The sequence below is a fragment of the Natator depressus genome, chromosome 1 (genome assembly GCF_965152275.1).
Source record: "Natator depressus isolate rNatDep1 chromosome 1, rNatDep2.hap1, whole genome shotgun sequence".
Lineage (NCBI taxonomy): Eukaryota > Metazoa > Chordata > Testudines > Cheloniidae > Natator > Natator depressus.
The window spans coordinates 309,496,542-309,509,733 of NC_134234.1; the positions used below are offsets into that span (position 1 = coordinate 309,496,542).

General features: G+C 41.6%; 1 protein-coding gene across 3 annotated transcripts in view; it reads left to right on the plus strand.

The window, feature by feature from the left end:
- PLXNB2 (plexin B2) overlaps positions 1–13,192 on the plus strand; it is a 331,427-nt gene that overhangs the window by 302,871 nt on the left and 15,364 nt on the right. For all 3 annotated transcript variants that reach the window (XM_074942362.1, XM_074942360.1, XM_074942361.1), the window contains 6 exons: positions 633–814; positions 1,549–1,615; positions 1,720–1,866; positions 4,338–4,494; positions 6,424–6,524; positions 8,166–8,250. In XM_074942362.1, the coding sequence (XP_074798463.1) occupies positions 633–814; positions 1,549–1,615; positions 1,720–1,866; positions 4,338–4,494; positions 6,424–6,524; positions 8,166–8,250 (739 nt within the window). The remainder of the gene's footprint in view (positions 1–632; positions 815–1,548; positions 1,616–1,719; positions 1,867–4,337; positions 4,495–6,423; positions 6,525–8,165; positions 8,251–13,192) is intronic.

Sequence of the window (13,192 nt, forward strand, 5' to 3'; positions counted from 1 at the left end):
GCACCCACCTGCTCCCAAAGTGCTAAATCTTGGTACTCTTGTAAATCAGGCTGATTTTTAGGTGGCTAAATATGGAGTGAGAAGCTAATTGCAGGCACCTGGTTTTTTTAAGCGTGGCCCTAATGCTCATTACTTAAAAGTAGTGTTGCATTCTGAGGCAGAGGAAAACAAGATCTGAAACTTACAATGTATGTATTCAGGCTTGCAGTCCTTGTAATGGAAGTGGAAGGGTTTGGTTTTTGTTTGGTTGGGGGTTTGTTGCGGGAGGGATGAAGGGAGGTTAAACTTATAGTGCAGAGGTTTCTTTAAACAAAAACATCCTTCATTGTGTATTACTTCATACTTTATCGAAGACATAGCATTATTAGTTGAGTTAGCCCTGAAGACAGTGTGTTTAAAACTCTCTCGCACACAGGGAGAGAGGAGAGTTGTAGATAGTGCTTATTTATATGTAGTTTGTTTATTTATATGTAGTTTTGTGTTTTTTTCATGCTGTACTTAGAAGACTAACATTAAGACAATAGGTGTTTTGGTTTTTCCCCTTCCTACCGTGCCAGATATGTTTTGAGCTGCTCTTGAAACTTGTCATGAATCATTTAGACTCGAAGCTAAATCTGCTTTTTCTGTTTTAGTTTATTCATACATTGGAGAAGCAGAGGGAGTTCTCTGCCCGAGAAAAAGTTTATTTTGCATCCCTATTGACTGTTGCTTTACATGGAAAGCTAGAATACTATACTGACATCATGAGGACATTGTTCTTAGAGCTGATGGAGCAGTATGTTGTGGCCAAAAACCCAAAGCTGATGCTCAGAAGGTTTGAATGATTGTCTTGTTTTCCATAGTCCTTCGTTTTTTGCAACATTGTTACATTTACCGTGTGGTGTTTTTCAGTGTGTGTGTGTCGTGCTATAGACTGTCTAGAAATCATCGTGATGATGACCTGCCCGAGCACGTTAGGGAACAAAATGGATAGAAGTTACTTTTTTTAAGAGCAACTAGAGCCATTTGTCATGTCCAAATAATTTAAGTTAGAGCTTGGAACCATCTTGCGCAAACATCTATCCATGAAGAAAATGCAATATTGAAATTTTTGTATGCTTATCTAATTTTATACCATATCATCTCCATAATTAATGCTCTTAAACAATTTTCTGATGCATCTCCTTCAATTAGATAGGTCTGATTCTTACTCCTAAATACATTACAGAATTTAATCTTTGCTATGTATGTTTTGTTTCAATTAGTTTGTTCCCCAGTAACTAAAGTGTAGATTTTTTTTAAGCACTCATTCTTACAACATGGAAACAAACTTCTGATTTTGAATATATGATATGTACCTTCCAGTAAAAGTAATGAGCTGAAAGTATCTAAGAATGTTGAACAGTGCAAAGCATTATCTAATGCAGGCGCATGCTTAAAAGAACCTATGTAAAATTATTGCATTAGGACAGCAAGTGCTGTTAATGTAGAAATATTTTATTTCAGGCAACACTTCAAAAGAAAATTGCCTTCTTGTCAGCAAACATTTTCGATATTCATATTTTTTAGATCAGAAACTGTTGTGGAGAGGATGTTGTCTAATTGGATGGCTATTTGTTTATATCAATATCTGAAGGTAAGGGATGAAAGCTATGCATACACTTCTCCTGCATTAAGTACTAAAACGTATGGCATTGATTATACCTTCCATTTTTTATTTTTGTTTTTTCCCTTAAACAGGACAATGCTGGAGAACCTCTTTATAAATTGTTCAAGGCTATCAAACATCAGGTGGAAAAAGGCCCAGTGGATGCTGTGCTGATGAAAGCCAAATATACATTGAATGACACAGGGTTACTGGGAGATGATGTAGAGTATACACAGCTGGTAAGCAGCTCATCTGCTCAGTCATTAATTTATATCAAATCTTTTCCTCTTGAACACTGTGGAATTTAAATTTATATCCGTACACTCTTTCTATAACAATTAATGAGAGCCAAGATGAACTATTAATGTGGGTGAAGAATTAAGAACTATATAGAAGGGCTTAGAAGCAAATCCCCAGATCTGAGCACCCCCAATCTCTGAAGAAGTTTGAGGGAAGACTCCCAATAGCCTGATCCTCTCTCAACCATTTTATATTGGTTTAATTCCATTGATTTCTGTGGAGTTACTCCTGATTTACACCAGCATCAGTGAGACAAGAATCAGACTCTATGAATAGTCCCTAACTCTAATGGCGTGTATCGGGCTACTTCTTTAGGCATCTAAAGATGGATATAACCGTCTAAATCTAGTCATCTGGTTTTGAGACTCTTGGCTTGTTTGTTTTGTGCATGGTCTAATAAACGTACATAATGCTCAGAACTGTCCTCGGAAGAGCAGCATGGGATTTTCTTTGCCTTGAAAGTCACTCTGATGTGATTACTCTGGCTTTATTATTGACACAGCTAGCAGCCTTTCCCATTTGCCTCTGATTGTGAGACATGCAATGACAAATCTGTAGTGCGGATGAAACTTAATAAAAGCCTTTTATTACGTGTTTGGTTAAAAGCACATTTTTGATATATTCCTAAGGGATTTGAGTGGGAGGGCACCATGGGAAGCTTACCTTATGAATTGTTCTTACACACAACCTACAGCAACTGTAGTTAACAGACTGCTTGGGGGTGGGGGATGGATAAAGGAAAAATGTAACTTTTTTAATGTCCGGTTTTGGACTCCGTGAGGATTCCATGTTTGTCTGAGCTGAAGAGTACACCTAATAGTTCTGCACAGACTGGACAACACGATTTACATTGTATTGTGTTTAACTAACAAGATATTTTTGTATCGTACGTCATTTGTGACTTACTGCAATAATTCTTTGAAGTTAGTGTCTTTTAACTCAAAAAATGGCTTTTGCAATTAAGATTTATGAATGCAGTATCAAAGAGAGACATGTGAATGCAATCAAATCTGAGCCAAATTAGAATAATTCTCATAGATATTTATTGTAAACATTAGACCAGATTTGGCCCGGATTTCATTGCATTCATCAATTGTACATATAACAAAACAATCACATATCCTTCACAAAGAAGTAGGTTAATATTGCTGTATAATATTGCGATTATATGCCTTTTTTTATGATTTTTAAAAAAATGCTTGTGCTAATTATGCCAGTGTCTGAGTTTGGATAGACATTTATGGAGCACTTACTGCTTTAGGTAGATAAATGCAAATTTAATTTGCACACCTCTGCCTGAAACTGAGAGATGAACTATATTGTGCATGGTATTTATCCATTTTACAGTCATTATTTTTGTTTAAAAATTGGGTATGTTCATCAGTTGTTACACTGACACACTACATTTTCAGCTGACAGCAAAATCATATATAATTATTAATATAAATAGGGAAGGGAAGAAGAAATACAATTAGCCTGCAAATTCTGTCTAGGGACAATGAAAACGTGTTTAATTTCACTGCATTGCAGCACAGTTTAACTACATAAAATAATACACAAAGTGCAGGGATCGCTTCCACCAAGACCATAACTAAGAGAGAGGGAAGTTCTACTAGCCAATTAAAAGGGAAAGAAGCCATATCTAGACATTTCTGCTATCAAAGTGTGCATGTGTAGCAGAGTCCATGAAGATTCCAAGAATTTTGCACCACCTTGACCATTGGAAATCAGGTACCCTCCGTAGAGGGTGAGCTCACAGTCCCTGCTTTCCCCTTTCAGGACATTATCCTTCCTTTTTATTTTACCTGGACTGAGATTATCATCTGTATGCTGTGGGCACATTTAAAGTTCATTCTGGGTTTGGAGATTTTCCAAGAGATTCTCTCCTGTATAAATAAAATGGGAGAATGCCAACGGAACCAATGATATCTTGAGAACCAGAATAAACTACTTAAGTGTGCCCTCTGTAATTGAGGGTTAATGTGACAAGTAATAAATAGTAAATTGACTCTTCTTTGCGTATTGCGTTATTGGATAACCTAAGTGGTACACAGACATTGGATGGTCCAGCATTTTAATACATGCCTGTCTCTATTTGAAACTTTCCTTTAATAAGTTCCGAAGACACAGTAGAGATGTCATATTAGATATCAGTGAAGAAGGGGGAACATCCAATCTGTGCCTTTTCTATTTTATCATAATAGAAAGAATGAGCTGGAATCTAAAGTAGCTAGTTGGCTGGATATTAGTGAAGAACTGTGCAGATAATCCACATTGCAAATGTACATTGCTGCATGGTGGTAAGACTGCACAGTGTATCTTGGGCACTGCCTGGATCCTAATCATCAAAAAAAACCAGAGACTGGAATTGATATTTTTGAATAATTATGCATATTTTTTTCTTTCATAGACAGTAAATGTGTATGTACAAGATGGAGGCACTGATTCTGTACCTGTGAAAGTGCTGAACTGTGATACTATTTCTCAAGTAAAGGAAAAGATAATAGACCAAGTCTACCGAAATCTGCCTTGTTCACAATGGCCAAAAGCCGATAGCGTTGTTCTTGGTAAGTAGTTATTTTTGGTGCTGTTGTAATAATAGTGAAAACACTAATTTGATGCTCTTATCTTTCTGAAATGTTTCAGTAAAAGTGATTATTGAAATGAAAAAAAATCATTCAAAGGTTTAGTTCTTGAACTATTAAGCTGAATCTACCACTAAGCGTGATGCTCTCGTACTTACTATATCGTGAAATAAAGCATGTCCTTATTATAAAATGCCTAGCCCTTGTTCTTTGCCAAGTCTCATAAAAATGCACAGAGCACGTTAATAACTCTCGGTAAAACCTATCAGAACCAATGAAATATTGATTGTTTCAGTTACTGATTCATGTGACAGTGATGACATGAACAATTAATTGATGTAAAAGTAAGGACACAAATTTTCAGAAGTGACTTGTAACTTTGGGTCTGTCAGTTTTTGGTTGCTCACCTTGAGGCAACTTAAAGGGACCTGACTTGCAGAAAGTGCAGAGCACCCACTCTCTGAAAATAAGACCCCTTTAAGGTGTCTCCAGTTGGATGCCCAAAGACTGACACCTCCAAAGTTACTAGTCACATCTGAAAATGTTGCCTTTAATGTTTTAAACACCAACTGATACCTTATCAAAAACTATGAAAAATACTTTTGTGACATGTCCACTAATGCCATAATTTAAGGGGATAAAGTGTTGTTTATTACTTTTTTTCTTTGGTGCATTCGCCTAAAAACAGATTTGTATTTATCTGTTCCACAGGAAGTCCCTAATCCTCTGTTTTGGACGGGGTTGCCAGGCATCCAGTTTTTGACCAGAATGTGCCGACCCGGCTCTTAAAAGTCTGATTGGCAGTGCAGCTGGGGCCCAGGACTAAGGCAGCCTCCTTACCTACCCTAGTTTTGCACAGCTCCCAGAAGCAGCTGCCAGCTCCTTGCGGCCCCTCGGCGCATGGGCGGTCAGGGAGGCTCCACGTGCTGCCCCCGCCCCGAGTGCTGGCTCCACAGCTCCCATTGGCCAGGAACCATGACCAATAGGAGCTGTGGGGGCGGCGCCTGTGGGTACGAGGGCAGAGTGAGGAGCCTCCCTGGCCACCCATGCGCTCGGGGGCTGCAGTGCAGGGACCTGATTGTCGCTTCCTGGGAGCCATGATAAGCACTGCCAGGATTCCACACCCTAACCCCCTGCCCCAGCCCTGACTCCCCTCCTGCACCACAAACCCCTCATCCCCGGTCCCACCCCAGAGCCCACACCCCCAGCCAGAGCTCACACCCTTCCCGCACCCCAACCCCCTGCCCCAGCCTGGAGCCGCCTCCTTCACCCCCAGCCCGGAGCCCTTTCCCACACCCTGAACCCCTTATTTCTGGCCCCACCCGGAGCCCACATCCCCAACCCAGATCCCATACCCCCCCCACATCCCTGCCCCAGCCCAGAGCCCTCTCTCACACCCCAAACCCCCCCATCCCCGGCCCCACCCAGAGCCCGCACCCCTGGCCAGAGCCCTCACCCCCCTCTCGCACCCCAACCCCCTGCCCCAGCCCAGTGAAAGTGCATGAGGGTGGAGGAGAGAGAGCAACAGTGGGAGGGGGGATGGAGCGAGCAAGGGCGGGGCCTCGGGGAAGGGGTGTTTTGGTTTTGTGCCATTGGAAAGTTGGCAACCCTAGTTTTGGATATCACAGCAATGTCTACAGCAACTAATTGTGGTGTCCGAAACTGTGGATTTTGACTTCAATTGGAAAATAAACAGAAACATCACATGGATTTTTAAACAAAACTTGCGCAAAGTTCCCTAGTAAGAAATAAAAGGGAAAGGAGGAAAGCCCAAGTGTTTTGAAACGGAATATTTCAAAAGATATTTTATGATGATTCATTGGCTCTTTAAATGAAAACACATTAGTGGTGTACTGTCTTAGTTGCACAAGGATAAAACCTGTTTCTTTTCTCATTTTAATTACTCCATAGAGTGGCGTCCAGGTTCTACTGCCCAGATCCTCTCAGATTTGGATTTAACATCCCAAAGAGATGGCAGGTGGAAACGTATGAATACTCTGATGCATTATAATGTAAGGAGGATTGCTGACATCTGTGAATTGTTTTTCAGTAATAAATAAACTTTTATTAGCTTTCAGAGAAAATTGGCTTGTACTATCTGATAAGGGGGCTGGAACATGTAGCTATGTTACTTTCAAATTCTGGAAAGTGAGAATGTATCTATCAAATTCTAGTACTCTCACTGGTTTCCTCTCCATCACGGAATACAATTCCAAATTGCCTCTATATGGCCTATATTTCCATATCTCTCAGCAGTCCCAGGTTCATGGGATTGTCCTGCTTTAGCTCCCAAAACCCCGTCGCAGTTGAAGTGGCTCCTGTCCCATGGGGCTGGGTAGGCTCAGCTGTTCTTTCTGGGCATTGCAATCTGGCCCCCGGTGCACAGGGTCATAGCACCACTCCGGTTTGGCCCAACCTGGTCCCCCTTATGGGTGGGGGCAGCCAGGCCAAATCTGAGTGAGTACCACTGCAACCCCATGGCTGGGTCATAATGCCACTCACTCAAATTTGACATGGCCACCCCATGATGTGCAGGTACCAGGGGCTAGGTCTCAATGCCCAGAACGGGGAGCTGAGCCCAGCCAGCCCCTCAGAACAGGAGCTGCAGGAGCCACCACTGTGAGATGAGCTGAGGCTTGCTCCACAACTCCTCCCTGCCAGGCCTCCCAGTCCCTGTGTGCAGCACCCTACCCACTCACCCCAATGTGGGGGACAGGACCCATCCCCCTTTAGCTACTGCAGATTTTGGGAGGTATGGGTGTCTGATATCTTACCTACCTACTCTTTTTCTCACTCCACGTGTCCCATTTTGGAAGCTGCTTCTCTTCCCCCTATCCCTACAAATCCCTCCATCAGAGAGTTGCCTTTGTTCTGCCCTGGCTCCCCAGATCTTGCTTCATTTGTCACTCTGCTTCACTGGTGTGTTTAAGAACCCTAAACCCTGAGGTGAAACAAAGGCACTTTTTTTTTAAAGGACAGCTTGCTCTATTTTACCCTGTGTATAAACCCCTGACACACCCAGTCAAGTAACCAGTCGTAACATAATGTTTCAGGTTATGTATGACATAGAGGAAAAAATTTGGCAGGATCGTGGGAGTAGGGGCATTGAAATTCTTCGTTATGTAATCTGTCTAGGTTTCATGCTGCGCTCATCGCCATGGGTATGGAAGCACTTGTGATCCCGTTATTTATTTTTCCCCTTTACACTACCTAACCCTTTCCTGACACCAAATATCCTGCCAGTTAGGTGGTTCAGAACAGCTCCTTAAGAAGGCAGATAGCTCTGCTCCTGTATGGGGAATTTAACCCTTGTGCAGAGGGTCCATGCAAACAGCTTGTGTGCCACTGAACTCTCACACTTTGAACATTATTATCAACCATGGAGGAAGCTTTACCTGTGGCCTCTTAGCTAGCAAGTATCAGAGCTGAGCCCTTCTACAGGAGAGGGGGTATTGGGGATGAAGGGCCTGATGGCTAGAAGTCAGTGTGCACAGCACTTCTCAAGATCCAAGCCCTAACTGGAGGATAAGAAAATTGGTGGGTATCTTCAAATGCCTGCTTAGGTGGGGAAAGACTCCACAACAGTGAGGTTCAAGCCTACTTTTCGCAGGAATGTATTATGGAATGATTTCCCTATGTTTGTGTTCTTGAAGGTCCGAGATGGTGCCACACTTATCTTGTCAAAAATAGGAATTTCCCAGCAGCCAGAGGATAATCAGCAAGATGTCCCAGGGGAAAGTAAGTACAATGGGGGTTCTTTATGCCCCCAAAAGGAGTATAAGACAAAATGCACAAATAGAAAATATCATCTTCGCCTGATCTTGTTTGATGGGAATGACACTAGAGGACTTTGATATTGCCCAGCTGGTAATGTCATGCTAATTTAGGGTGCTTCCCTTCTGTACACCTACGGACGTACAGAAAGGGATTGTTTACTTCCATGCTCCATGACATGATGATTTGTTCATACAACCCAGAATTACACTTTTTTTTTCACCCCCATATTGCTTTGCAAACTCATGTTAGGTCCCTATCTTCTGCTACCATGGGTTCTTTTCAGAATTACTGCTGCCTGGTTTCTTCCTCACACTGAGTACATGTCAGATAGCTTTTCACCAGTTTAGCTTTGTTTTTTTCCAAGTTGAGTTTCACTTTGCTATTTTCTGCCCACGTTCCTAATTTCTTTTGGTCCTATTTTATTATTCCTTTCTCTTCACTGGAGTTTGCAACTCCACCTCATTTTGTGTCATTTAAAAATTTCACTATTTTGTTGTTTACTGCCTCTTCCAGATCACTAGTGCAGATGTTACATAACACTAGTTCTAACATTTCTACCCACTAAACACCTAACTCAATGTATGGCCCTTTGCTTACAGCTTTAAAAGACGGTTTTCATTCCACATGACATTATTCCTATCCAAGCCAATTTGATCTGAACTTTCAAGTAAGACTTTGAGACAGTATCAACTGTCTTGCCAAAGTGCATTGTGTTACATTAGCTGTGTTCTGTTTATTCTGCTTATTTTGTCATTTTAGTCCCCTTCCCTCTCCACCCAAAAACTCACTGAAGTTTGTCTGGCAACATTGCCTTTGTAAACACTCTTTATTTTGCTGGGTCTGTTGTACTTTAAATGTTCAGTGTCTTTTTCGTCCTCTTCCATCATTTCATGAGGGATAAACGTTAGATTTATGCCATGGTAATTGCCAGGATCATTCTTCCTTCATGTTTTGAACTGATTTGAAATGCTTCTGTGACTGTCATTGGATGCTAAACCCTGGGCTTCAGTTATTAGTTTTCAATCTCTTTAACAGATCTGCTGGAAACAATATAACAGAAATGTCCATCTTTCCAGGGCTGTCAGTTGGTGGCTTTGATGTACATTGATTGCTATTTAATAAAAGTGTGCCAAGCTGTTGTTTTATTCATGTTGAGAGTTGGCTGGGGCTGCAGTCCAGGCAGTGCTACATGCAGTTAGATTTTACTCTCTTCCTTTTGGGACTCTTATTGAAATGTTATTTCAGGGTTCCTAGAAGGCTTTTCCAAGGGTATTAAGTATACTATTGCATTTATTTTTCATTCTTAAGTATGGAGGAGTAGATGTTAAGCCTTTCTGGACCTGCGTTCCCCACCTTGCAGTTTGTTTTGGCAAAAGGAAGAAGTATATGATGTTCATTGCGCAAGCCCTAGGCAGAGGAGGATCCCACTTTTTTGCTTTATGGCTATGCCATTACATCCAACGGTGTTGTGGATGAAGAAGCTTACTGAAAACAAATGGCCCATATTCCATGATTTAACTACTTAATCATACACGTCACTCTGCTTGGTAGAGGAAAGCCGACTTCTCTTGCTGGTGTCTTTGCAGAGAGCTCAGTCATGTGAAGAAGAAGCTGTAGTGAAATTTTAAATGGTAAAGTACAGGAGTCGAGGCACTGTTGTCTTCTTTCCACCCCACGCCCTCTCCCACACAATAAATAGCTTACAGCAGAAACTGGGAAGGCAATATTTCATGGCTCACCAGTGCATTTTCATTAATGCATAGGTCTTCTAGAAATATCACATGCCACTTTGTTTGTTTGGAAAGCTATACAAATGTAATAAAGTCAGGGCAAAGCTACAGCCTAAATGGACAATGATTTGTGAGATACTGTGTTGCATAAAAAGGAGAGGAAGGTATGCAGAAGCTTACACACACATTCTCTCACTGTTAGATGACACAGCCAAGGAGCTACACGTCCTGAACACACAAGATGTCCTACTCCTTTTTATTTGAAAAGGACCAGTTTTCTTTTTAACCAGAATTTCACGTTAACTTAAATATTGCTTTGGAAATCACTGCCAGAGAAATAGGTTTTGCCCAAAATAAAAACATAAAATCATGTTCAAATGTTCCAAAACCTGACATTGCTTCCTTTCTGCTTTGTGCAGCCTTTAAACAAGAGAGATACTAGTTGCTGGTTTTTGTGGTAAATTAAGTGCAGAAGTTTTTCAGCTGAGGAGATAGGATTGCAACTCCTATCTTGGATCAAAAATGAGAGTGAGTTTGCTTGTATACTAGCTTCTGTTTCTGCTGCACAGAACTAGGTAATTAGGCTAAACTGTCTATCTCTATTCATGACATTCTCTAATTTGAAGTATCAGACGTATTGCAGGTCAGAGTTGTTTACAGCCAATCTTTATAGGGCAGCTTGTACAGCACTTGCATCTACTGTGTCTGGCTCATGCTAATGTAGAGGTTATGGGTGTACGACTGGAAAAAGGCTAATGTAGTGCCCATTTTTAAAAAAGGGAAGGAGGAGGATCCTGGGAACTACAGGCCAGTCAGCCTCACCTCAGTCCCTGGAAAAATCATGGAGCAGGTCCTCAAGGAATCAATTCTGAAGCACTTAGAGGAGAGGAAAGTGATCAGGAACAGTCAGCATGGATTCACCCAGGGCAAGTCATGCCTGACTAATCTAATTGCCTTCTATGACAAGATAACTGGCTCTGTGGATGAGGGGAAAGCAGTGGACGTGTTGTTCCTTGACTTTAGCAAAGCTTTTGACACGGTCTCCCACAGTATTCTTGCCAGCAAGTTAAAGAAGTCTGGGCTGGATGAATGGACTATAAGGTGGATAGAAAGTTGGCTAGATTGTCGGACTCAACGGGTAGTGATCAATGGCTCCACGTCTAGTTGGCAGCCGGTATCAAGTGGAGTGCCCCAAGGATCGGTCCTCGGGCCGTTTTTGTTCAATATCTTCATAAATGATCTGGAGGATGGTGTGGATTGCACCCTCAGCAAGTTTGCAGATGACACTAAACTGGGAGGAGAGGTAGATATGCTGGAGGGTAGGGATAGGATACAGAGGGTCCTAGACAAATTAGAGGATTGGGCCAAAAGAAATCTGATGAGGTTCAACAAGGACAAGTGCAGAGTCCTGCACTTAGGACGGAAGAATCCCATGCACTGCTACAGTCTGGGGACCGAATAGCTAGGCAGCAGTTCTGCAGAAAAGGACCTAGGGGTTACAGTGGACGAGAAGCTGGATATGAGTCAACAGTGTGCTGTTGTTGCCAAGAAGGCCAATGGCATTTTGGGATGTATACGTAAGGGCATTGCCAGCAGATCAAGGGACGTGATCGTTCCCTTCTATTCAACATTGGTGAGGCCTCACCTGGAGTACTGTGTCCAGTTTTGGGCCCCACACTACAAGAAGGATGTGGAAAAATTGGAAAGAGTCCAACGGAGGGCAACAAAAATGATTAGGGGACTGGAACACATGACTTATGAGGAGAGGCTGAGGGAACTGGGATTGTTTAGTCTGCGGAAGAGAAGAATGAGGGGGGATTTGATAGCTGCTTTCAACTACCTGAAAGGGGGTTCCAAAGAGGATGGATCTAGACTGTCCTCAGTGGTAGCTGATGACAGAACAAGGAGTAATGGTCTCAAGTTGCAGTGGGGGAGGTTTAGGTTGGATATTAGGAAAAACTTTTTCACTAGCAGGGTGGTGAAACACTGGAATGCGTTACCTAGGGAGGTGGTGGAATCTCCTTCCTTAGATATTTTTAAGGTCAGGCTTGACAAAGCCCTGGCTGGGATGATTTAGTTGGGGATTGGTCCTGCTTTGAGTAGGGGGTTGGACTAGATGACCTCCTGAGGTCCCTTCCAACCCTGATATTCTATGATTCTATGATTAATGGAGTGGATCAGTGAGTTTCTGTGGTCTGCAATGTGCAGGAGGTCAGACTAAACAATCATAATGGTGCCTTCCAATCTTTAAGTCTATGAGTCTAGTGTAATTAGTCCCTCATGCTCATGAGTATTTAGTGACCTTAAAATTTTACTTTTAAACAGGGAAAGGTAGAAATTTCAGAGGGATAAGAGGGTTTTTAGAGCCTGGAGAGTCAGTTTTGTAAGAGTCATCTCGCTATTGACATCTTGAAACATATTGACCACCTTATTTGCAAAGGCAAGGAGTTGCCTCTTGTTATAATTTCTTTATTCACTTCTTAGTTTATTGTTGGTGAGAACTTAAAAAGCAACTGATATCTCCTGAAAAATCCTCCATTTACGAACCATACTAATATGTTGTGTTGCTCCATATTCTACATTTCTCTTCCTCTTTCATGCAGCTGTCCTTAGCATTGAAGTGGGAACTTTGTATCTTAAAAGTTCATCTGCTTCTCCTGTTCATTTCTGGGAAGACCTGATTTTCCATGAAATATTAATTATTTCATCAGCGACCAATTATGATCTCACTAAATGAAAAGGTATCAAATTCAGTCCTAGTGTAAGTGTAGGTAACCCCAATGAACTCAATGGGGTTGTGCCTGTTTACTCCAAAGCTCATTTTCCTCCTTTACCATTAGGAGGACATAGGGAGGAAACAGAGAAGTATGTGCATTAACCAGGCAGCTGGTTTAGTTAAGGTAGAAAAGGTAGTTTTCACTATAACTGCCTTTTGTCATCTATTTAGAAGTAAATAACAGGCACTGAAAAAATATCACAATACAGAGGCCCACCAGTAATTTTTGCTGCATTCTATGATATTCTGAAAATTCTAAGATTTAGAAAATCATTTGGGCTGTCAATTAATCACAGTTAACTCACGTGATTAACTCAAAAAAATTAATCCGCGGTTAAAAAAATGTATTGTGGTTAATCGCAGTTTTAATTGCACTGTTAAGCAATGGAATACCAAT